This window comes from Cupressus sempervirens, chromosome 1 (assembly GCF_028749045.1).
Source record: "Cupressus sempervirens isolate cs-2001-9-10 chromosome 1, ASM2874904v1, whole genome shotgun sequence".
NCBI classification, from domain to species: Eukaryota; Viridiplantae; Streptophyta; class Pinopsida; order Cupressales; family Cupressaceae; genus Cupressus; species Cupressus sempervirens.
Genome location: NC_143118.1, coordinates 28,212,531 through 28,240,003, shown reverse-complemented (window position 1 = coordinate 28,240,003; position 27,473 = coordinate 28,212,531). Strand labels below are relative to the sequence as shown.

Here is a 27,473-nt window from a genome sequence, read left to right as displayed (position 1 = left end):
TGTTGGGAACGTTTGTATTTTTTTCCTTTAACCTTTGTCCAACCTTCCTCCACCAGAGAAGCCTCCTTCTCCCAAACCAAAGAATCAACATCTGACCCAACCGAAGAAACAGGCGAAATCACACCAGAAAAATTGCCCACAGGGACCCGACCGATAGAGGGAGGGGCAACTGTGGCAACCACATCCAACAACAGATCAATAGCTTGGTTAGATGGGGCAGAGCTACATGCACCATCAAAAACCACAGTCGTGAGGGGATCCATAGGAGCGGAGTCTTTAAAGATAGAGTAATGTTGAACCAAAGCCCCAGACCACCAAGGTCTTTTCTTTGATTTTCTCAATTTCGCAGGACAACGTGCAACAATATGTCTAGTCCTGGAGTAGACCCTATAACAAAAAGTAATTCCTTCACAGTCTAGACCCTAAATCTAGCAACCATTAGGGACCTCAAGTTTGATCTTCTCAGGGAGGCCCTTAGATCTATGAATGTTTATATGAGATCTATATGAAAATGCAAGGTAAGAATATGAAAATGCTAAAATAAGTGCATGCATGAGACTAAACAATATTAAGTAATGCTAAATAAATACTAAAACAATGCTAGAACGACACTAAAATGACATTATATCTCTACAACAATGATGTTAAATGGATGATCAAAACGATAGCTCTAATTTGCTTATAATATAGATGCATAAAACTTGGTTTCCTTTGCTCTTGATTTTTCCTTCTATTTATAGGATTTTAGAAGGGGGTTGGGGTAAAGATTTGGGTGTTATCTTTCACTAGAGGTAAGGGTGAAACTGAAAACATCTCACAAAACTCCAAGACGAACTTGGTTTGTGAGGATAAATAGGGATTTTCAATTGTTTTAAATTCAAAAAAGGTGGATTTCACTTTTGAGAGGATAAATGACTTTAGTTGATTTATTAAATATTCCATTTATTTTCAACTTTTTGTTTTAACCTTTTTCCTTTTTATTTTATTATTTTGCTTTTGTGAATTGGATTTTCCTTTTTTTTAAGTGATTTTAGTCTTTGTGAAATTGATTTTAGTCTTTTTGAAATTGATCAAGGGTTTAAGTGATTAATTACTTAACCACTCAAATGACTTGATGTTGTGATTGATTTGCAAGTCTGTTATCTTCCTCATTTATCTAATTTTGTCTTTAATTTTCATTGTTTGATCGAAATTCTTCTTGTTTTAGGTCTTTGCCAATTTTCGGGTGTCTACATGTAGTCCAACTCAAGATAAAGGTGACCGCAATGCATTGAAATTTGTCTTCATCAAATGATATGATTGAAACACGCACATTGCATCATCCTCCATCCTCCATTGACTTGATTTGGTTTCTTCATCGGCTTCATGGTTTTATGGAGACAAGTGTTGATCGAAATATTGTTCTTCGGTGGAGATTATGAGATCTGACACTTCTACTAGATCAAGATGTTGGTACGCTCAGGCCACCTCTTTGTTGGGTTCGATCGGGATTGAGATTGATTGTCTTCCTCCCTATCAGTTTTCGTTGATGCCCCGGCTCATCTTCTTCCCTCTCGTCAGGAGTTGAATGAGCATGTCAGACAAGATATCTATAGGCAGTATATTACCACTACTTGGTGTCATCCCTTGGGTTGTTTGCGACCTAAGATGGTCTTTTATGCTGAGCATTTTCTTGTTATTCAGGATGGTATTGTTGTTCGTCGTGCCTATTTTTACCGGCGTAGGAATCATGCATTACGGTTCTCTTTGGGCTCTTTTAGGGTTGGTTCTCATCGTCTCAGGGCTCGGACTGATCATCATATGGATCAGGCTGATCGATTATGCCAGTTATGCACTCTGATGGAGGTTGAGACCGAGACTCACTTCATATTTCGTTGTCCTCATTACTATGAGATCAGAGGGAGATTCTATTGCCTTTTCAGAGACTATTCTTCTCTCTTGATGTTCTTCAGTTATATTGATTAGCGGTGTTCAACACTTTATCTTTAGGAGGCCACCCATCTTCGAAAGAATACCCTGCAATCCTTTCATCAGAGATAGACTTCTGATCAGCTCATTACCACTTTTTTCTCTCCCTTGTCTCCTTTGCGGGGTTTGAAAAGGCCTTCCACTACTTCACATTCCAGATCTGTCAAACATTGTACCAGTCTCTACAAGCAGCATCAATCCTATAGGGGTTCTTCACGGCATCCGAAGACTATGGATTGTCCACGGATGTACCTCTCTATTACGGATTTCTTTGTGACAATGAAGGACCCTTAGTCCTTCCCTTGTCTTTCTTTCTTCTTGTTGCTCAGTTCCTTTTCAGTCACCGTTTGGTGCCTTTACTTGGCTGGCTCTTCTGTTTGTATGCTCAGTCCCATAAACCGTTTTGGTTTTTCGTGGACATTAATAATTTTATCTTATCTTATCTTATCTTATCTTACCAGTCAACTCAAAAACATTCTCCAAAGCATTCAACGGCACACAAAGCACAATACACCATGACACAATCACTCTTAACCTCTTAACTCTTCCCCATCCTATACAATCCAATAAGACTGAAGTTTAGTCATCACAAATAGTTGAGTCAAAAAAATGCCAACATAGACTACAATATCGTACTTGTGACACCAAAGCTTTACTTTCAAAGTGATTCAACATTAAATATCTAAATTGATCGTATGAATCATCTAACCATGTCCACCAAATTGCATAACTTGAGATACCAATCTGCAGCACTCTAAGCCTATCCAATCCATTTCTGACAACCAACCTTACCATCAACCAATCAATGCTTCATATCTTATTCAAAAGAACAATTGGGGACCCAAAAATATGACACTGCAATATTCTTAGTACATACTTATTATAACTAGAATTGCAAGCCTCCATCATTTTATGCATAGGAATTCAAAGCATTCTCCCATTGGGTCTTCATATACTCTTTCCTACATATTCCAACTTAACATAATTTATTCCAATTTACCATACTTATTTTAGATGATCATACTTCCATCTTTTGGATATACCTCATAATGTCTTTAAATTATCATCAAAACATCATCTAACACATATTGTCAAACATCTATTTTACTTCAAGCACATTTTCTTGCATATCAGACATGATTTTTTCTTTTTTTTGTATAGCTCAATAGATACAATCAATACTTACTCTCAATTTCAGCAACTTTCTCAACCATAGGCAGTTGACATCAATACAACCATTACTTGACATCAACGACAACACTAATAATATAGCTAAAAAAATGAAACTCATCCACACAAATAATTGTCTACTTAACATGAGGACACCCTCATCCTTACAAAAGACATGATTGTTGATTTTGGATGACAAGCTATAATAGACTACAACAACAAAAAACAAAATACATTAGATCGTATAACACCGTTGATGATGTTTAATGCAAGGCAATGGACTCATTGTCATCTAATTCCAAGATGAGTGTTGCACACCACCCAATTTTTATTAGAATGAGAAGGAAAAATTGTAAATTATTATATAACTTACATGAATGTACAATTAAATATGATGATTTTTTAATTGAATCATGACATATTCATTGTATATATTACATTTATTCAATAACTTTTATATTCCCATTATGACAATATAACAATATATTTTTGTATGCAAATATAATAGAAAATCCTAGAGCTTTTCAATTGTCTTCTCATAGTCGCCAAGAGGGACACGGCTCTTCTAGACACTTATTGATCTTAGCCACCTCATCATTGCTCTCCACAATGCCTTCAATCACCCTATTGGCTATGCTAAGCCACAACGTTCTCGCAGCCCAACTTCGTGTTAGCCTTCGACTGGTGATACCACTAAGGCTCCACCACCAACTATTGGTTGGCCAATAAGCTCTCCTTAGCTGGTCTTGGTCATTTCTCCACAAGGAGAAGAGAAGTCAAAGGAGGAGAATGCAATAAGATAGACAATTAACTAGATACTTAGTTGGGATGGGGAAGGATGAGCATGACGCATTGCCTCCTCCCACAATGACATTGATTATTGGGACAAGGATTTAGCCTTTGATTCTATGGACTTAGTCCCTTGGAGACTAACAATTGTATACTTCAAAATAAAAGAGTTAATATAATTTGGTCTGTATACTTTTAAAAAAATGAGTTAATATAATTTGGTCCAACCTATTATAAAAAAAATTAATCTAACAAAAAAATACAATCCAACATTTTACAAGCTCATTTAATACATTTTGAACATTATTTATTACTCAAGTTAAAATAATTATTGTTAGTCACTTTATTACTCTTAAATAAAAATAATAATTGTTAGTCCCTTTATTACTCTCAATTAAACATAATAATTGTCATACATTATTGCTCTTAAGAAAAACTAATAATCGTTAGTCACTTTATTACTCTTATTAATAAGTAAAAATGATAATTGTTAGTCACCAAATCCAAGTCAAATTCGGGTATGTCAACCCTGAGTTTGGAACATATGAGTCAAATGATATCAGGCAAGGTATAGAACCTTCTCATTCGGGTATGTCAACCCTGAGTAAGGTATAGAACCTTCTCATCCTTTTGTATAAATTCACTTCTAATGTTATCAATACACAACTTAGCACGTGGGCAGAGAATATCTATAGTAGTTTACAAATTGTTCGACCAATGCAGAAAAAGTGCACATATTGCATATGTTCAAAATATATTGGCTTCTGCTACTAGTACATGGTGTGATTTTAACCAGTGCACATGGATATGAGGGCCTGCCCTTGCACAATGCTACAAAATGTTAGCTGTTCTGCCAACCCATGCACTCCATGATAAGTGTAACAGAGTCAACTCTTTATTGATATAGAATTGCTCAACTTCTCTTATATCACCATCTCCACAAAACAGTACTGTCTTCTTCAAAAATGTCTTTTTCAAAAGTACAAGTACCATGGCACAAAACAGTACTGTCTTTTTCAAAAGTACTGCTGGGAATTTGTTATGGCATCTTTGTTGAGATTTGCATTTTGCACTGTAAACAATCAAGACTGTTGACAACATATCAAAATCTTGGGATCTGATTCAATCTTGTGATCTAAAATCCATAGGTGGTCTGCCAAAGGAAAGCATGCAATTAAAAGTTTCAAATGTTTGACCTCCATATGCAAAATGCATTCTACATATTCAAGAACCACAAGCTTTTATGGAAAAATGATGATTGTGTAAAATGAAATCAAGCACCATGAAGTTTGCAGTCCTTTATTCGATTGGAAGATGGCAAAATAGCAATCATCAGTCTTTGGATTTACACTGTTGATTCAAGATTTTTCCAAGACACCATGAGTGCTTTTAGCATTCTTCAAGAAATGTTTAATCCCTCGGAAAGACTACCTAACAATGACTCACTTGCAAGATCTTTTTTATTGTCGTAATTCTTGCCTCTCCAAATAACAATTTGTCTATCCTTGAAAATAAGGAGGACACATGGTACTAAATCCTGCACTCAAAATTGATTATTGAGAAGCTGCTCAAACCGATCCACAATGAAATGCAGCACATGAATACAGGCATCAGCAACTCTAATATACTTCTCTCATATGGGTAAAGGTTTAAAAGAAAACAAAAAGACCACCTTTAGTTCAAAATTTGAAAAACACCAACAAAGTCTAAACACATAAAAAAGGGCTGCATAAATAAAGTACCCTTAGCTTTGCACCAATCTTCTTATAATCACTTGTTTCCATGCCTGTACAATCGATTCTTACCACCTCATTCTGCACAAAAGCATCTCTTACTTTCTGCACAAGACGTACATAGCAACCATTTTGTGCTGCACACAATAGAAGACATCAGAAATGACCAGGAGAAAAAATCAAAGCAAATAAAGCAACCGTATACTTCACATAATGAACAGACCATAAATACTCACTAAGCTTTGTCAAAGCTGGTGCATTCAGACCTCGATTCCTTAATTCCTTAGTTTCTTCAAATGTTAAACCATCAACAACATTGTTGATCAATCTTGGATAAATGGGTTCATGGGGTCTCCATAACATAAGAGGAATAATAGGCCTTTGTTTTGGGTCATAATGCCTACCTCTATACAGTATAAGAATGTTAGTCCTGCGAGAAATAATCTTCCCACCAGTTTTGTCCTGTAAAATACAAGGATAAATGCATAATTATTTTACTCATTAAACAATGCTACCAGTTTTTAAAATAAGAACTAGAAGCAGATAAACATGGGTTTTCCAATCAGCAGTTCATGATTCAGTGTTTAACCAGCAGCAAAAAAACCTCTTATCAAGCATAAGTCGTTTAGGGCAAATATCAGCAAATTAAAAATATATCGAGACATGCTCAATAGCATAGTAGTATTAATCATAGAAGCATAAATCGTTTGGGAAATAAATGGCAAACCAGTGTAGAATTTTTTGAAAAAATTGGCAAAAAACGGATTTACAAAAGAATGTGATAAATTGAAGAAAAACAGTCCAGAACGACCTTTTTAAAAATAAATGGACATTTTCATTACATAGATTGTAAAGGACTTGTATCATGATTCAAAGCACTTGCACAACTTCCTCCTGGTATATTTTAAACTGGAGGACTCACAATATTGCTTTCAAGATCCATCTGAGTAGTTTTTTTAGTCAATCTCATTGACCCAAGTTTCATGAGTAGTGGTTTACACGATTTCATCTCTCATGAGAATGAATGGAACGCTTAGCATTCATCGCACCCAAGCGATGGTTACAGGGGTAAAGCACCAAGACATCCCAAGAGTTACCCATCCTTGTACTACTTCAGCAAAAGGACTCTTAACCTCAAAGTTTCCTCCAAGGTCAAGCCCACTTGCTTGCAGCTCCATTTGCAAAACCTTCAAGAAGTGTTGTGCCTTACAAACCATTCATTAGAAAGCCCCTTAAGCTCATTAATTGACAAGTAGTAGATGTTTTCAACAGCTAGTCCAATTGTGATATTGTTATCAGGATTCATCTGTGGTTTTTGAGTCAAACTCATTGACCCAAGTTTCATAGAGTAGGATTGCAAGAACTCATCTCTCATGAGACTAAATGGAACACTATGCTCTCATTGCACCTAGGTGATACTCACAAAGATGAAGCACCAAGACTTCCCATAAGGTCACCCAGCCTAATACTACTCCAGCTCAAGTGTGCTTAACTATGGAGTTACCTCCAAGGTTAAGCCCACTTTGCATGCAACCTTATTTGCAAAACCTTCAGGAAGTGTTGTGCCTTATAAACCATTTATTAGAAGGCCGCTTGAGCACATCAATAGGTAAGTAGGACATATTTTCCACAAGAAGTCAAATTGTGATATACCTATTAGGATTCATCTTGTAAGAATTTGCCTAAGGCAAAGAATGAAAATGTCAAGATCAAGAAGCTCAATTGATAGCGCAAGAGAGACAAATGATATGATCAAATGAATGATTTAATATTGATCAAATGATAATGGGTAATTAGATAATCAGATTAATACATCATAGAGGTGCCTTGTATATAAAGGCAAGCAAGATGACTAGGAGTCATGCAAGTGATAAGCATCACAACTAAGTAGATGTCCACTAAAGTTAGATTATCCTCTATTGTGCATGAAAGTGCGTGCCACAATGTGAGGATAAGAATACAAAGGTGTATTACACATAGAGAGGAGTGAGACAATATGTGCTAACTCCTAGGTGTCTACATGACAACTAATATGAAAATGCATTATCCTAAGTAAAATTAAGTGTAATTAGTAATATTTAATTACACCAACACATCTATATATGTAGCTTTTGAGTCAAACTAATTGACCTAAGTCTCATGAGAAGTGTGATTCACAAGAACCCATCCGTCATGAGAATGAATGGAACTCTTAGCATTCATTGCATCCAGGCGATGGTCACAAAGGTGAAGCACCAAGTCTTCCTGAGAGGACACCCATCCTAGTACTACTCCAACACAAGAACTCTTAACCACGAAGTTTCCTCCAAGGTTAAGCCCACTTTGTTTGCAACCCCATTTGCAAAGCCTTTAGCAATTGTTGTGCCTTGAAAACCATTCATTAGAAAGCCCATTAAGCTCATCAAATGATATGTAGACGATCTTTTCAACAAGTCAAATTGAACAAACTGGATGACGCCAAATGGAACCCACATGCACTGGTGAACCAAAGCCACAGTGGTTTAGAGGAGCCACGTTGAATGCCGAAAGTTAGGGGTAAGCCGTAGAGGATAAGATGTTTTGCTCAAAGATGGGATCAACACCATTTTTGTGGGCTGACCTCGTCAAATCTACAATTCCTTGCAGTTGGGTGTTGAGGCAACATTTGTTTGGTCAACAATGATTCTACATATCACAGAGTATGTCTTCGATAATGTCCTCAATTTAGTGTCGTGAGTGACTAGGAATGGAACTATTGTACAGTGTTGCAATAATAAGAAAAAGACCTCAAACATTAAAAGGTGACTATTCAAACGTTGAAGAAGAGACTTAAGAGACTATTGGTACGAACGACAACTAGTGTAAATAAAGAAAGAGCAGAGAATTTTTTTTCCCATTTAGGGTAGCAAACATGAGGATGGAAAGAATAGCTATTATTGTTAGTAAATATTGAGTAGTCATCCATTAAAGGCTCATTCACATTAAAGAATATGAAAGAACTAAAAATGGACCTTGAATAGCATACTTCCTTTTGAATATTGGTGCTCAAACAAAGATTTTACTTGTAGGGTGACTATATGGAATTAAGAAAATTAATTTTAAATTAAAAAAAGGTTAGAAGGGCTAATCTATAAACCAAAGGTGTGCATTTATGAAAGGTGGTGACTCTAAAGGATTTGAAGGAATAAATATTACAAAAGGGTTGAGGGATGTGAAGATTGGATATTTTTTCTTACCTTAAATTCAGAAAGCTCAGTTGAGCAGATGAATAAGGAATCATACAAACATGTAATTCTACCATACAGATCAGACAAAAAGAACAATTGAACATAAGCAGCAGCAATCAACAAGAAAATATTGACCCGGCGAAATAATAATGAATTGGCATCAGCTTAAGAGGGACATTTACATTTTCTTTCGTCAATTTTGTGAAGTCGTCTATAGGAGAGAAAATTGCAGTCATCAAGAGATGTGTGAAATCTGAAGACAGATTGTCTATTGGTAGTGCATCTTTGGGATTATAATAATCTGCATGGAGTTTGTCAAGCCACTGTTCATCATTGTTATTTCTGATGCGACATAAGTATTTGATAGCTGGAAGGACCTCTAAGTCGCATGAGATCCTCGGCATAAGTGGCACTTTGTTCCACTCCAACAGAACACCAAGATGTGTCCATGGAAGTATTGGTGCATCCAACAAATTTATCCGAGTAATCATCACCTAAAGCAATAGCAGCGGCAGGTATATTGACCAAAAAGTAGTGATCTAAACACTGGTGAAGATTGGAAAGTTCATTGCAGGCCTTCAGCATTATGCGCAAATGAATGAACAAAAGGTGTGCAGAGGTGCACAAAGGAAGCCACCAAATGTCAAAGGAAATCATTTCCAAGAGCATTTGAACATTTCTAGGTGCACTCTAAACATAGCAGACTATTTTTCTATTTATGGTTGAAAGTCAATAGGGATATTACATTATATTCATTTCTGAAAATGAGCTAAAGAATTAAAACTGGTTCTATAAACCATTAATTCTGAGATAAATCTAGACTAAGTGACATAAACAGAAAATTCTCATGGTTTGATAATGACTCATAACCCCTTGAGAAGTTATCCGTAAACTTTGGCTAGATAACAGGAGGGGACCTCACAGTGTACACATTGAGAGGGAGTCCTACCAAAAGTAGTTAAACCTAAACTTCAGAGGGAGCAGATAGGAAACTTGTAAACTCTTCACTAAGGGAGTGCATCACATTAAGTGTCATGGACCCCAGTTACTTCAATTTGGTTTGAATTAAAAGTCATGGATAATTTGAGAACTTGCATACGTGGATTAAATCCACCTTAGAGATGCTCGAACTTAAGAGGGAGTTTATATATGGGCCTACTTTCACCTAGTTTTGCATTATAAACTCCTTTGGGGATTCATATGTATAAGCATTTGTTTTATATTTTATGGGCTATATATTTAGCCTAGGCTACATTATTGGTTGCATTTGTTATGATCACTAGCCATGTTATAGCAAAGACTAACCTCTTTTATATAATTGAGTCTATAATTGAGATATTTGGATATCTTGCATGATCATTTCTTTGATATGTGAATATAGCATAGACTATATTTTTTGTATGCATATATGGCAAATTCATCTATGTGATTATATTTTTCATGATTTGTGGATAGTGGCAATCCACGGTTTGAGTCTTCTCAACTCAAGGATTGAGTACTTGGTGGACTTAACGTCCGGATACTGGTACTCAAAGCACTTGGTGAATATCATGTATTTGATATTCAGATACTAGTGCAGGTGACATCATGGATTTGACGTCGGATTTAGTACTTGGTGGACTTAATGTCTAGATACCAGTGCGGGTGACATTATGGATTTGATGTCGGATTTAGTACTTGGTGGATTTAATGTCCGAATACCAGTACGGGTGACATCATGGATTTGATGTCAACTGAGTCCTTGTGACTCGTGGATCTTGGATCCACAAGTTGAGTACGCGGTGACATCATGGACTTGATGTCGGGAAGCCATTACTCAGAGCATTTAGTGAATATCATGGACTTGATATTTGGCCAATGCTTTTGATATCATGGATTTGATATCGGTTGAGTCAATTAGACTCAAGAGACTAATACTTAGGAGCATATGACGATGACTTTGAGATCTTTTGAGATCTGTATGAGTTTTACATCATGAGATGATGTATCGGATATATAATAGATTTGAGATCTATTGAAGTTATGTTTTTGGTACCTCTACCAATTGTGAAGATAGAGAAGTTGAGGTCTTTTATAGACTTGAGATTTATTGGTTGATCTTCTTCTAAGTCCAAGAGGGAGTGTTAATGTTTGTGGCCTTTACGGCAAAGATCAACAATAAATAATTAAATATGCAAAAGTAAGCCAAGAGTGGCTACATATTTTATAGCAATATAATAATAATAATATGAAATATATTATTTTATTATATGATAATTCAATTACATGGGAAAGCTTAATTGGCCCATTTGAAGTGTCATGTCTTTTGGAAGACGCACCTCTTCATCTCATATATATATATATATATATATATATATTATATTTGTTGGGTGGTGAATAATGAACACACCAAAACATAATGTGCAAGTAATTATTCACCACAGTTGCACTATACCTCTTCTCTGCCCTAAAATCTTAAAGTTTTGACGCCTTGCCTGAGTTTTGTGGGTTCGTGATTGGATTCTTTTGGGGGTTGGCTACCCATAGTTCCATTGTATGTTCTTTAAAAGGTCTTCAAGTTTTCTTGTTGAAGATCTTGTAGGGGTAGCTGCAATGTTTGCAGGAGTTGTTGGTATTTTCTTCAAAGGGGTTGTTCTCCTTTTGGCTGTAGTTCTTTATGCTCCACTTTATCATTTGTGTTATGGTGATCATGTTTTAGGGAGTCTAAGCATTAGGTCTCGTTGTAAAGGCCTTTGGGCTTTGGTCTCTCTTATCCTATTTTAGAATTAGGGTGGAGGGAAAGGCAGTGAAAATAGGGATGGTGTTTAGGGGGGAGGTATTGGATGAAGGGGTGATGGGTGTTGGAAGTAGTGTAGGTATGGATGGTGATTGTGGAGCTAGAGGTAGTCAGAGTTGTATGGATGGTGGGACGGAAGCTGAGCTGGGGGGTGGTAGAAGTGATGGCAATTAGGGAGGAGGTAAATGTGGTGGCAGTTGGGATGATAGCAGAGGTGGTAAATGGGGTAAAGGTAGTGAAAGTGGGGAAACGGAGATGTAATTTGAGTCAAAGGAGGCAGAGGGGAAATTTTCTGATTATTTAAAGAAAATCTGGTCAGAGAGAGACCGAGTTCCTAAGAAAGTTTTGTCGGCAGAAAACATAAACTCAGAATGCCTGCTAAGATTAATTTAAACAATTTCTATGTTTCAAGTTTCTTTATTGTTGTAACGCAATCTTTTAGGAGTTGCTCTTTTAGCATTTTCATAAAGATGACTTCCACTTATTTAATGGACTCTTCTACTTTCTTTAATAAGAAGGGTGTATGGTCTAGGAAAAAATTTGATACAGTTGCATATGTCAACCCTTCCTTTATAAAGAGATCATTCAATTTATTGAGAAAGGTTAAGGGAGCGATAAGAATTGCAAAGCATTGCTGAAACATGTCGCTTATGAAAATTTAAAGTTGACGAAATTATTTTCACTTGAGAGAGAAAATTGAAGCAACCATGGATAATGTGTTGCCATTACATGATAAGACTACTTGTAACTGACACTCAAATGAAGGCACATTTACTATATATATGGTGGGAGGATTTGCAACAGTGGTCAAAAAGCAGCTAAAGAATCATCATCATCATCAGCATAACATATATATATATAACACGGGAAAAGTTTCACCATAGTTGACACAATTTATAAAGCAATCATTTAATAACAACACTCAAGCACATATTTCAATATCAACTCTCTATAAAGAATAATTCTGAGTTTATCTCATCTTAAAATGTTGACAAGTAATTGCAATAAAATATACACTACCTCAAGGTGAAAACAGACATTATCCATATCAATTGTTGGCACACCAAGGCATTTTATTCTCACAGCCTCTGCACGTTTCCAGTGGTTGTGTATATCAACTAGCATATTGTGAGTCACACCCCCACGGCCTAAACAATAAATGGACCAAATTTAGAAAAAAAACCTTTCAACTGCTTGAGTGAAATTTATTATTGTCATAGATAATGCTGTTAAAGAGAATCTAAGATAAGCTGCACCTAGCTAAATTTACAGATGTCAAAGTCATATATCATTCCTTAACTTGTTACAAGAAAACATTGCCTGGTAGGATAATAAATAAACAAACAGTGAGAAAGCACTTAAATTACATATACTATGGATATTTAAATAAAATTGAAGTTTAAAAAAAAAAATTAATCATTAGATAAAAGCCAGAGTCTCTTTAAATTTTAGCTGGCTGTTAAAGCACTCAATTGTTATGATTATCCAATAATTACTATTCACAATATCCAGCACCCTTATATCACCAGCCACTCAAGTATTCTACTTTTCTTCCCTTTGGATGGGCTAAACTTGAACATGATATCTATCAAGTTCACATGGTAGTAACCATTAATTTTTTTTCATAAACAACAAATCTACCCAAGACCTTTTACCTATGAGCTAATTGAAAATTTATATGAAGAATAAAGATATTCTATATTCAACAAGTGCTGCACTGCAGCATAGCTCCTGCCAGGTGTTGGCAGGGCAGTTGTGATTTTCGGAAAAAACATGCTATTTCTCAAGGGCTGCAAAAATCTGTTACCCAAGATATCATACACAATAGTCCTGGTGATGAGCATAATTCAAATCTTTCAGAGTGACCGTTTTCTTTCTTCGAATCCTTCTGGAGCTACCCTGATGCAAATTCAGCTACTTGTCCTCATATGTTGCAGCCTCACAAGAACGATAAAACATCTCTTGTTCTCGTGTAGTGTTTTTGCAGGTTTTGTTAATTCAATTCAGTTTATAATGAAATCACGGACTGGAAAACATTGTCTTTTTGGTAAAGGACGGTAGGAACTCACTTGTTTGGTGTTAGGGTCTGCAACATTTGGAAAGCTCTTCCAACCTCTTTTCCCTGATAAGAACACCTGTCCTTGAATCCTGGGTAAGGGTTAACATAATAATTAGAATTTGAAACCCCCCCAGTTACAAAAGAAGCATAAATACCTAACAATATAGATAAAATGGTAAGAATGTCTGGGAAAATGGTAAAGATGATACAAGACCATTTGAATGAATAAACTGGATTATTTTTGTATTCTGTTTTGCTGTATTGTGTCCTATACAGAGATTCAAACAATGGCATGCAGAGCGATCTGTTGTAGGTCATACGTGGTGCTTATTGCAGCTAATTGTACAGCCCATTACAATTCTGTAACAGTTAGGGTATTCCCAACTACGTCAGATGCATCAAAACCGTGTAATTCTTATAGTAATACACTTGCAGCCTTTGCATTAGTCAAAGATTTTGACCATGGAAAAAATACATGCATGTTAAATGTTTCCCTGCACTACAGTCACTTCCTCACAGTCGCCACATATTCCACATAATACATGTTTGACTAACCATAAGCAAATTTGTATCATCGATGAAGAAAATTGATTGAACAATAAATTTCCAGTTGTCTTCTAGAAGGTAAGATATAATTAGAAAATAAGTAGTGTTGAATTTCAGTTCCCAATAGGATAAATTTGCAAGAAAGAAGTAACGACTACTTACATAAATTTAAAGCTCCAGAATTGAAGGTTACAAGGACAACACTATGAAAACTTATATCACTACCCAGCAACATAAACCTTAAAAGAAGCCTAACTATATAGAAGGCTTGAGTTAACAAGACCAGACTTTATATCCAATGAACAACTAAAGAGAATGACTTGCATGCGAAAAGCAACTGCAGAACACATATTACACACTCTAAGCCCATTTTTCCCCATAACATTTCTCCCCCCTAGTTGGCAAATGTGTATCACCAAATTCAAATTTCAATGCATTACATTTCATCATTCTTGCAATTATACTCACAGAACTTAAATATCTTTTGAAAAGGGAATATTTTATCTGTGGGCATTTGCAGGTAAGGTTGTGAGGACAGATGTCATTAATGCATTTAGGCCGTATTATCAGAATTCACAAGATATTATTAGTGGTTCACAAGATGTTATTAGTGGGTGTTCAAATATATTGTGAAACATTTACCTGGTGTAGCAAGTCCATCCTCTAGCCAACACAATTAAAATTCTAATAGCCATCTGCCAAAACTTTTATAAACTTTTGCACCTTCATTACCTTATAATGCTCACACAAGCCTGACAATATGCAGCATGCTTACTTCAATATTGGCATGTTCTCTTGCCTTGAAATATCTGCACAACCTCTGTCAATCTGAAGATTTAAATCTAAGCCCAATCACAGAGTGCCAATAAAGCGCTCAATTGATTTTCGCCTAAAATACGTGCAGCTTAACAAAAACTAACAAAGAAAGAGCAACTATTAACAATAATTGACTTTGATTAGTTGTTTGAACAGAGATAAATCATTGTTTAAGGATGCTCCCTCAGCTATAGTTCCAGGCAGGAACTAATAATATGGATCATTTTTTGTATTAAAGATAGTAAACAAAAGAGTTTTACAATACTGCATATGAGCCGACCATCAAAAATCTAACCATAACTTTAATCAAAAAAGCATAACTGTAGCTATCACCAGGCTAACCAGCTAGCCATAATCATCTACTCACGACCAGTTACATAAACTATACAAAATTATACAGATCGAGAGTTCTGCAGATCAAAAAAGAATAACTTCAGATACTGCATCAACTTGCATCCCATGCACCAATAATGTTATTGCGGATTTCAGCTTTGTCTGATTTAAATCTTCCCAGAGGGGGATCTATGTCAGGAGTAACACTGGAGGATGCATCCCACCTAGGAGCATCAGTAAGTTTAGGCATCTTATTGATTTCATCAACCTGTTCCTTCGTGATGTTATTCTCCTTTATTAACAGTTCTATGGCCTTGAGCTCCTCCTGGTCCAACATGTCCTTATATGTATCAACGAAGTGTGTTGATTTTATGCCTGATTAGTATATGAGCAGCATTCCTTCACAAATTACTAAATTAGGATCATAAAATGGCTCTTTGGTATATCCAACACAGCAGACACATGTAGCATTATATAAGACTCTGAGTTTATGATTAAACTCAGTAAGGCTCCTTATACCTTAACATATATCCTCGTTCCTCTTACTCCATAACAACCAAATAATTTCACAAAACAGAACAGACCAAAAAGAATTAAGCTTGTCATCAAAGAAATCAATGAAACTAGCAAGTATTTCAAACCACGAGAGGCCAAGACAAGTGCTCCAACTAAGGAGGGACCCAAGAAATATGGACCAGACATGAATAGCAAAAGGACACTCAAAGAACAGGTGAGAGAGGGATTCCATGGATGAACAAACAGAGCAGACAAAAGGGGCAAGACCAATAGATGACAACGCATCACCCACAGCAACCCTCTTAAGTGAGACTTACCACACAAGATGACATTTCTTAGGTTCACCACTATTCCAAAACCTATTAAACACAAAGGACCATCTAGAGACAGTTCAATGAAACCTCAAGCCTCATTACGCCACTGTATGATCCTAGAATCATCTTAGAACATAAGTATATCTGCTTTGAATTGATGCCAAAAAAGGAATTGCCATTGACCCATTTCATCTGTTCCCAGGCCTGAATATCTGACACAACCTTGCCAGGGAAGAAAGCCCCCACTGCCTTGCAAATCAAAGAATATGTTGTTTTTGTGAGTAGAAGGAATGCTGAAGATATCACATAGTTCATCCCATGAACCCAATCAATTAGTAATAAGAAGATCACCAAAAGTAGCAATGTCCAATGTATCCCAAATCTTTCTAAAAAAGGACTGAGTAAGAGCCAAAGGGTTGTTACTCAATATTAGCTTTACAGAATTTAGTTGTTAATCCATCCAGCCCTAGGAATTTTGCATTTGCCAGAGACCAAATAGTATCTTCAATTTCTGATAATGTAATGTCCATAAATAGGGCGTCCCAATCATATCCCTAGACACGTTTTTCGGAATCATTCTACAGCACTGTTGCATCTTCCCTGCATTTTCTTCTTGCTGCTTAGAAGTGAACAGATCCTTATAGAAATCAAAGTACGCTTTAGATATATCCTGACGATTGTTCGTGGGGATACCTTGTAGGGATATCCCTCAATACTTTCCTTCTTCTGATCATCTCTCAACCAAATGTGGTCCCGTTTGTTCATTCTCCTAAAGAAGATAAGGAGTCAATGTTGATTGATCCTGTGATTCCTTTCGGAAACCAAATCTCTAGCAAAATCAAACATAATGTCATGGTCATGATCGTCGAGCTAGAGCCTTGCATCATGCTTCTCACAACATTTCCTCACCTCATACACCTCCTCATGCTTCACTTCCCTTTCACCAACCCATGCTAGAACAAACATGATAATGCTATTCGTATCTTAGATTCTATTACAATTAATCTAGATGAAGAAGATACTCTTGATGATAATGTTCTTGATAATAATGTTCTTGATACTGACAATGATATATTACAATAATAGATAGGTTCTATTATCTTTGTTTAGTATCTAATGGTTATCTATTGTAATCTTTTGTAACTATTAGAATGTTTCTAGCATTTAGTTTTATGTTTCTAGAATAAAATGTTTCTATTCTTTACGATTGTTTCTTAAGGAAACATCGTTCAGTCTCTTGTATAAATTGATCTCTTGATCATTGTTAATAACAGGCAAATATTTTCCAATTACTTTGTAATATGGTATCAGAGCCAATACTCTAAAAAATTTTGAAAATAATTATTATTTCTTGGTTGAAATTATGCACCTTTTATTTTCGAAATTATTTACATGCATATTTGCTTCCAACTCTCTCTATAATTCGACCAGGGTTTCCTTTCTGAGAGATCAGAATCCGCTAACTTGTGGTTTGGTTCTACAACCCATTTCTGTCCAGATCCATCTGTTTTTTCTGCACATTTCTACCATTTTTTTTGGTTTTTTTGCAGCAAGGCCATTTTTGTTTAGAACCCTAATTTTTTGTATCAGATCAAAAAAAAATTATAGATTCTTGGCGGGTTTTTTTAGATCTCAATTGGGTTGTCGTTTGTTTTTTCTGGGTACCTCAATTTTTATGTCTTGATTTTTGAGCCAGTTGATCCAGAAATCGACAAAAAAATCTTTTTGGATTTTTTTGAGCTCACTTTTGGGGCATCCTTCAAATTTTATGTGTCTTCCATTTTTTGCCTTGAAATACGTGCCTTCACACATTTTCACGCTTTTCACTAGAAAATGCTAAGATGCACGGGTACCTCCCGCATCCCCCCAGACCAGTAGAAGTTCGAAGTTTGGGTCTAGTTTGAACTTGGTTCGACTAGGGTTCCATTTTCTGCCTGCTGGTTCGATCTGGTTCAAACAAAGTTTGAACGGGAGTGAACCCAGCCAAAAAAATTGAACCAAGTTCGAAACACATGCTTTTTGGGCCCTATGGACGGCAAATTAAGTGTTTTTTTTGCAAAATTTATTAAGTTGTTGGCATCCACAACCCTAAAAGGTTGTTATGAAATGCTTTTGATGGCCTCTCATTGTCATTTTTTGAAGAATTTGATGCCAACAACATTGTTGCTGCTGCTGATCCCATTGGCCTTAGCTCTATTGTTGAGTCAACTAATGCCAGAAAAAAAGAAAATGAAGGAGAAGAAGATGACTATGAAGAAAAGATAAAGATTGAAGAACTTAGAATATTAATAGATTTTTATTCCATTGGTTGAACAATGAATGTGAAACAATGATACTTGAACTTGATGCTACAATTTATTTTTAATGTTTTGAATCTTCGATGTTGAACTATATGATGGTATGAGCACTATGACTATATGATGGTAAGATCACTATGATTACAAGTTTATAGTGTTTTTGTTATTTAAATGTGTTTATGCTACTATCCTACATTATTAATTTAACTCATACATCATAAATATGTATATATACATCTATTTTTTTATAATTTTTATGTGTTTTGTACTAATCAACCCAAACCCCTTTCCAAAATTTTGATGAACTTGCGAACCAGTTCTCGAACTTCGAACTTGGAATTGATCCTGAACTGGTAACTTAGGAAAAATGTGCTATAGCATCTTTGACTAATATTTTGCTCAAGGGAAATCAAAAGTTCAATAGTTGCAATTATGGCACATAGAAACAACGGATGCTAACCATCTTCAAATATCACGACAACAATAAGGTGGTTCTGGTTCTCAGCAGAGGTCCTCTGCTCTAGCTTCAAAAGGCTCCAGGAAGAAAAAAATTCAATGCAACTATTGCCACAAGTTTGGGCACATGAAGGTTGAATGTCGGAAGCATTTAGCTTCCCTATCTAAGCAATCTGGTTTGCAGCCCATAGCGAACAGTGTGGAGCCTCTTGAGCAGACAAAATCTACCTTTTATGCTTTTTGACAGCTTCGTGCTTTGGATAGATTAACCATTAAGGGAGGGTATTAAGGGAGAGTATTATGATAATAGATAGTTTCTATCATCTCTGTTTATTATCTAATGGTTATCTATTGTAATCATCTGTAAATATGAGAATGTTTCTAATATTTAGTTTTTTGTTTCTAGAATAGAATGTTTCTATTATTTGCGATTGTTTCTTAAGGAAACGTTGTTTGGTCTCTTGAATAAATTGATCTCTTGATCACTGTTAATGACAAGCAAATATTTTCCAATTACTTTGAAATATGATATTCATGCTAGTGATTCTAATGACATGTATGAGACTATTGATATTGATCACGATTTGCCAGCTATGCTTTTACAATAGTTACTTATCACTCCTATTAATGAACATAGTAACCTATTTTCACAGCATGGTCCTTGTTTGGAAGTGGCTATAGTTCCATTTGTTGTGCTTGACATTGCTCCTCTTGTCAGTTGCCCACCTTTTCTAAACACTATGGACCGAGATGGAGGGCAGCTGATACACTTGATTGGGTCCTCTTGTGTGGTGGATTCTATGTGTTTGTTTGTCTTAATATGCTTCCCTTGTGATGTGCAACATGTTATTTGTTTGGTTTATATTTCTTTAAAAGAACCTTGTTGCTCCATTGGCGCAAGAGGATAAAGGAATCACAAATGTTGTAAACATTCTTCTATCTGTATCTCTCCTCTTCTATATAGTGTTACATGTTACGTTGTGCATGTACCTATGTTATCCACTTAGGCTGATGCAAATTAGTATCTACCTATTCTTTTGGTCTCCGTGATGCACGTCCAAAAAGGCTCTTCTTCATAACTCTTACGTGCTTTTCTTCCATTGTGCTTGTACATCAATAACCCTTGGGGGATGATGACATTTCATTTTGACATAATATTTTACAAATTATCATATGATCACCCCAGAGTTGGTAAATCCCTTTCGTGCTCTCTTTTGTCTTGTCATTTCCACTGATTCATTCTTTCTAGGGGGCATTTATTGTGGATGCATGCACACTCTGTTAAAGCAATCGCTCCTATTAAGGTATTTGCAATAGCTTTCATGTCGGGCACACACGCATTGTTTTAATGCTACTTTACATTTAGTCCTTTGACTAATTGTTTTTTGGATCCCTCAACGGATACACTTTCCTTAAGCATGAATCCTCCTTTTCTTTCCAAACCCTACGAAAGCTCACCTTCTATTAGAACAAATTGTTCTTATGGATACACTTTCCTTAAGGATAGATCCTCTCTTTCTTTGTCGACCCTAAGGAAGTGTACCTTCCCTTAGGACAGGTCATTCCTCTGTCAGATCTCTTATTGGATAAACTTTCCTTAAGGAAAGATCCTTGATGAATTGAACTAGCATTACACAAATGCCAGAACTTTCAATGTCATCTTTTATGGTGCTTTCTTTGTGTGATTCACAGTAATACACATAATCTTACTGGGCTAGGTGATCTCTCTCTCTCTCTCTCTCTCTCTCTCTCTCTCTCTCTCTCACACACACACACACACACACACACACACATTAGAGTTTTAGATTTTACGAGGACTTGATGTCTCTGTGTCTCCTTGACCTTGATGAGATCATCTTATACTTTTGATCTACTTTAACATGAGCATGAGCTTGTCTCATACTCCCACTAAAGTGTTGGATAAATGTATCATCCTAAAAAGTTAGCACTCGTTTAAATGTTCACTTTGGGACTATTAGACCTCATATAGTGTTTTCAAGATCCAAATGTCTTAATGCTTGATTTCTTGCATCTTTCATTTTCTTTCCCTGAAACTTTTCTCACTTCCCAAGTCCATGCTAGGACTAGGTTGACCTAAGTAAGCTTTGTCCTAAACAAGGTCGACCCAAGTTGACCTTGTTCTTGAGTATTGATTTTAAGTGGGCTTCGGGCCTAATGTAGAGGTTTTTTATTTTCAAATTTGTTTGTGGTCGGTCCAACAATATTGAAAATCGAAATGAGCATAAAAGGACATCAAAGCCTCTCATTTTGACATCCACAAGTATCCACAATTACAATCAAGCAATCATATGCAAGCAATTATTGGTGATTTCAAGAGCAAGTGCAATCAAGCTAATTGAGATTTTAAATTCAAGATTTGAAGGCAAGCATCCAATTCAAGATCTCCCTCTTCTTCTTCAAGATCCATTCAAGCAAAGGCAATATTCTCTCAGTTATGCAAGTTTTATCTCTTCCACGATGGCCAAGTAGAGAAATTCTCAAGCAAGCAAGAAGCTCCACATCCATTCTTCTTTTTCTCTCTCCTTCTCCATTTAAGTGATCAAGCATACATTAATTAGAGATCTAGGATTTGGCAAGTGCAGGTCCATGCATTTGTGAAGACATCCTTGATTCTCCAACACATTTCAAGCAAGCATACAAGCATCTTCATGGATTTATCGGATCCTAACATCCATCTATGAGGGTTTCTCATGCATGATGAATATGTATAATTATCTTGTTTGCATGCAATTCTATTTCAGTTTAAGGTTAATTCCTATGCAGGGGTTTGACCAAGGCAAGTCCCTTCCCACAACAATTTTCCCCTTCTTTTTTGTGTGCATGAATAGGTAACACACTTTCAAATCCATATTTGCAGAGTTAAAGAACCAAAGGTTGATCCTTCAAAGATCTCACCAAATTGAAAGTCTCCAAGACAAGGCTGACTTTGGTCAGCATAGTCCTAGGTATCTACAATTTTCACAGCTAGATGTTAAAGGTGTCAGTGTTCCATATCTAGAACCATTTCTAATTTCAATGGCTCTGCGATAGTCAAATTTAGATTTGAATTTCACTTTTCCTCTTCTAGCTTCAAGGTAAGCTCATTCTTTCCATTATTCCCTAGCATTTACTTTTATGCATCAAATCTAATATCCCATCTTGTTAGTAGTTATTTCCTTTATCATAGCATAGGTGTCTTTCATACAATTACATATCATAATCACACTTTGCTTGTGAAAGTTACACCATCCTATTCCTGATAATAAGGATGGCTATCAGGAATAGTTAGGATAGGGTCGGAGAATTCTTTGACGTTTCAATTGAATAAAGATAATTAATAAGTATGTGACGAAAAAGTTTTAAGATCTAGGCAAGGCCAACTCACCCCCCTGAATCTTCTTGTATGTTCAACACAACTGTCATGCACCAAATTGTCCAACTATCCTCTAAGTTATTGTGATCATTGCAAAAGTTGTATTAGTGATGTTGTTATAGTTAGGTTTTTTGTGCAAACTTGTAGGATTTGAGCAAAAGCGCATAACAAATCCACGAAGCCCAAGAAAACCTGCATGTAGAAAACCTGTCACGGAGAAGAAAAAGACAAGAAGAGGCAAGGGTTTGATCTGAAAAACTTAGACAAAGAAGAAAAATATTATTCAACAGATTCTTGATAAAAAATACAAAGAGATCAATCCTTATAAAAGGAGATCGAAACCCAAAGAAGGTTAACTTAAAAGCCTAAAAAAGCTAGGTTGCACAATATAATTAATAAAATATTAATTATATGCACCTACAAGATAGCTTAAGCAAACTAGAGTAATAGGCAATTTATTTAATTACTCTAACACGCCCCCTTAAGCGAAGCTTAGGAGGTAAGCTAACCTAGCACAGCTATGAAAGCAGAAAAGTGGGTCTTGGCAACACGGCCTGATCAGGTACCCAATATAAGGAAATCTCTGTAAATCGGAGACAAAGGAGAAAACCCAGTGGGAAAAAGCCCTCTCCAAAAAAAGATAGCAAAGAATATTCCAGAAGATAGGAACAAAGAGAGATCATGAAGAGAACCACTGAAGCATGAAGCTAACGAACCAAGGAAGCATAAAACAACAATATAACCCCCCCTTAATGCAGACAGGGTGAGGTGACAGGCAACTGAAAAGATGGGCCAAAAATCTCCTACAACACAGGAACCAAACACATCGAAAGTGAGGTACAGACACCTATAAAGGCACGTGTCATCGACACATCATGGGGCTAATGTCGTGGAAGGGACACTCAGTTGACAAAGGAAGAGGGCTTAAATGGCAATCAACTATCCCCCCCATGGCACTTTATAAAATAGTGCGAGTACAACAAATCACAATGATGAAAAGGATCCTGAAACGCAAGAGTGGCACTTTATCTCAGTGTGTTTGCATAAAGCTGCTTACAATGAATATCAACAATGATCAGAAAAAGCATAAGGCTGATACAATAGAAGGTATAGCCCAAAACAAAGCATCTGAAGCAACAAAATTGATCCCTGGACCTGAAACAACCAGGATATCCACCAGCATGCAAAAACGCAGAAGGCTGAATAAAATGTGCCTGGAGCAGAATTTGGAACAACAACAAGCATCACTGAAAAGAGCATAGAAAGAGCTTTCCAACGATATAAAGAAGTCCAAAAACGGACATCGAATGCTCAAGATACGCCTCCCGGAGTGCAAAACAGAACATCCGGCATTGACTACCAAAATAGGCGACCAAACTGCATCAAAACTCAAAAAAGCCTGCACAAATATCTTCGTCTCAAAAGCAGCTTTTCGGCGCATTTTTCGGATCAAAAAAATACATCCATATGCTCAAGTTACGGAGAAAAAACCACCAGGCCCTTTGAAATGCAAGAAAATTTATTTTTTTTAATAAAAAAACAAAAAAAGCACCACCCCTACACCACCAGGGGAGCGGCAGTTAGGGTGGCAGAGCGCCGCCGCCACGGTGGAAGAGCGTAGAAGGGCGGCTGAGCTGCTGGCGGCCGGCGGAGGTGGAGCTGTGGCAGCCACCGAGCCGCTGGTGGTTTGCGAAACCACTGGCGGTAACCGCCGACGGTTTACCACAGCTGCTAGCGGTTTCAGTGACCGCCAATGGTTTTCCTAACCACCGCAGCCAAAAACCGCATTTTTTTTCAAATTTTTTTGCGATTTTTAAAAATATTTTTTTGCCTCGGATTGCATGCAAAGGTCATACGGCAATTTTTTTTTGCCTCCTAGATTAACATTGTCCAAATCGGACAAATCTTATATGGAAACGAGGGTTTTGACACCTTTTGAATCCATCCGTGAGGTCTGTTTGGCCTCAAACTGCTCCAAAAATTAGTGACCCCCCTGTTTTCTCATAAAACCCGAAAAAACACCAGATCTGATCCGCCAAACCCTTGTTCTCCCTTTTTCTTGAAACACTGAACAAGCTACAGCAGATCTGGCTCTGATACCATGTAGGATTTAAGCAAAAGCGCATAACAAATCCACGAAGCCCAAGAAAACCTGCATGCAGAAAACCTGTCACGGAGAAGAAAAAGACAAGAGGCAAGGGTTTGATCTGAAAAACTCAGACGAAGAAGAAAAATATTATTCAACGGATTCTAGATTAAAAAAATACAAAGAGATCAATCCTTATAAATGGAGATCAAAACCCAAAGAAGGGTAACCTAAAAGCCTAAAAAAGCTAGGTTGCACAATATAATTAATAAAATATTAATTATATGCACCTACAAGATAGCTTAAGCAAACTAGAGTAATAGGCAACTTATTTAATTAAATCAAATATAATTAATAAAATATTAATTATATGCACCTACAAGATAGCTTAAGCAATTTAATTAAATCAAATAAGTGATTTAATTAAATAAGTTGCCTATTACTCTAATTTGCTTAAGCTCTCTTGTAGGTGCATATAATTAATATTTTATTAATTATATTGTGCAACCTAGCTTTTTTAAGCTTTTAGGTTACCCTTCTTTGGGTTTCGATCTCCTTTTATAAGGATTGATCTCTTTGTATTTTTTTAATCTAGAATCCGTTGAATAATATTTTTCTTCTTCATCTGAGTCTTTCAGATCAAACCCTTGCCTCTTCTTGTATTTTTCTTCTCCATGACAGGTTTTAATTGTGCATTCTAGAGTACCATTTGATTGAATTAAAGTTCAAGCAAGTAGAACTAGGGTTTAATTTTTTTTAAAAATTCCAAAACCATAAACCCTACCAAGCTATTTTGCAAGCCATCTAATTCCCTAGACACTAAATGAAATGGAAGTCATCAACCACTAGAACCAAAAGAAAGGTTTGGGAGAATATCATTGCCCAATTGACAAGGTCAAGTGAAACAAAGAAGAGATAAAGGGTAGCAGTGAAATACAAGTTTTTCTTCAAGATTTTTGTGTTAGTTGTAGACACTCTTATGTTCCTGTTGACGGTTTCAAACTATGGAGAAGAGGTTATAACAAAGCTAAGGAGAGAATATTTATTAGAAACATTTGGGAATATTACCTAGGTAGGATGGTGATACCCAATATCTTTGTGAATGTTGACTTAATCAAAGCCCTAGCCAAAGCATACAATTGATGAAAAGACAATTCCGACCAAATATGGCAAGTCCTTTGATATTATTAGCAAAACACCATCAATGATGTGTTTGGAATAGGGAAGAACACCACATTGGCCATTGAAATAGATGAGTTGGCAAAGGAATTTAATAGCAAAAAAGGATAGTATATGGGTAAGCTTATGGCTTTTAGGCAACATAATTTGAAGGGCAAGATAGATACTTTTTGCCAACCTCCCTACAACGTGGATTTATTTGAAGTATATTTTGAAGAAACAAATTATGCTTTGCGTCAAATGTTTAAGTAGCATGAAGAGCTTAGTATTCCAATCATATGTTGGTGTTGCATGTAGATATCTAATTAAGGAATCAAACTAAACCAATTGAAAATGCAAGTTTGCTTCTAGATAACTTGTATAAAGCCCTGACAAATGCAAAAGGAGAACAGATTGTTGTTTATTTCAAATACTATTCTGTTTTGATGCATATTTTGTTGTTTGATGGATTGAAAGTGTGGGAGGAGCCATTGAAGGTTATCACAAGGATAGATGATCAAGATTAGTTAGTCTAAGAGTAGACATGTATTTGGGATAAGCATCACCCAATAGCCAATAATGTCACAAAGCAAAATATTTGTCAGGAGGATTTTATCTTTGTTGGAAAAGCAAATTGATTGGGACCTAGCATGGAGGGTGAAAAGATTTTTGAGACCTAAAAGCCATCTATACCATCACCATCTTAATCAAGATCCCAACCAATAATCATTCTTGAAAGTCCAAAGGCTATGACACCATTGCACATTGTCACTAGGAAGGGAGATCCCATTTGATGACCCAAACACAAGTTCCAAACCTAAAGAGAATATGCTAGATAGTGCTAGTGATTTGACACCCCATAGGAGTTGTGCAAAATCCTCAACCTACAAGGGTCATTGTTTCATTTGGACTAGGTAGCGACACTAATGATGACATCAAAGAATTGGCCTATTGTGATGACACTTTTCTTCGAAATTCAAATAAGTGATTGCAACGAAATTAGTAGATTAAATATTAATGTTAAATCAATTATAAGATGTGATGAATTTAATTTAAGCATAGATAGCCAAAGTAACCATGGCATGAAATAATATTTAACACGAATTATAAGACAAGTGTTAACATTATAACTTTATAAAACCTTCGCCAAATCTAATAGCATCAAGGGTTCCATATACTTATATTAATCTTGAACACTTAGAATGGTAATTCTCCCTCATACGAAGAATCGGGTGGCCTTGGGTCCTTTATGGCTATAGCACCCCTAAAGGAAATTGGTTCTTACTTAGAACCCATCAATTCACACATAGAACCCAACCCAACTTCATGGCATAAATAACACAGTACTAGCCATGACACTAGCAAGTGTACATTGTGCCCCGAGTTGGGCACACACTTTGTGCCCCTTCTCCAAATGCCTCATAGCCCACCAAGTCACCACCTTCCTCTTCTTGTCCTTCCTTGAGTCATCTCCCCCTTTTTCAACTCTCCCATAAAAATACTTATATAACCATTTAAGGGGTGGTGTTCAAACCATCAAATCCTTTTGAAAAGGCTACCTTTAAGTACCCTCTCATTAATTAAATTGTAACTATTTTTTAAAAGAGAGTTTTAATTAACCTTACTTATTAATAATTCTTTAAATCAAAGGATTAGAATATCCTTTATATTTATCTGCCTTTTAAAACTTAAAGGTTTATTTCATAAACTTACCTTCTCTTGGGGAGTTACATGACACCCATGATGAATTTACAAATGATGTAAATTTTGACAATAAAAAGGAGGAACTCAGGCATTTCATGTAAAGGTGATTAGTGATCACGTGAGGGAAGAATTAGGGATTATACATCCCAATGCCCAACAAAGTGTTGAACTTG

The 27,473-nt window shown here is 36.2% G+C and overlaps 1 protein-coding gene across 3 annotated transcripts in view; it reads right to left on the bottom strand.

Moving 5' to 3' along the window:
- Nucleotides 1-4,359: 4,359 nt before the first annotated feature.
- LOC149576003 (CRS2-associated factor 2, mitochondrial-like) overlaps nt 4,360-27,473 on the bottom strand; it is a 35,775-nt gene continuing 12,661 nt past the window's right edge. The window contains exons 2-6 of one of the 3 annotated variants that reach the window (XR_016360754.1): nt 12,663-12,790; nt 5,897-6,122; nt 5,670-5,797; nt 5,209-5,464; nt 4,360-5,080 (exon numbers count right to left, since the gene is read on the bottom strand). Coding sequence is in view for 2 of the 3 variants with exons in the window: in XM_089816119.1 (XP_089672245.1) it covers nt 5,327-5,464; nt 5,670-5,797; nt 5,897-6,122; nt 12,663-12,790 (620 nt within the window). In the remaining variant the exon portion in view is untranslated. Of the gene's footprint in view, nt 5,465-5,669; nt 5,798-5,896; nt 6,123-12,662; nt 12,791-27,473 lie in introns of all 3 variants that reach the window. The other 2 variants (XM_089816120.1, XM_089816119.1) reach the window with 2 other exon arrangements.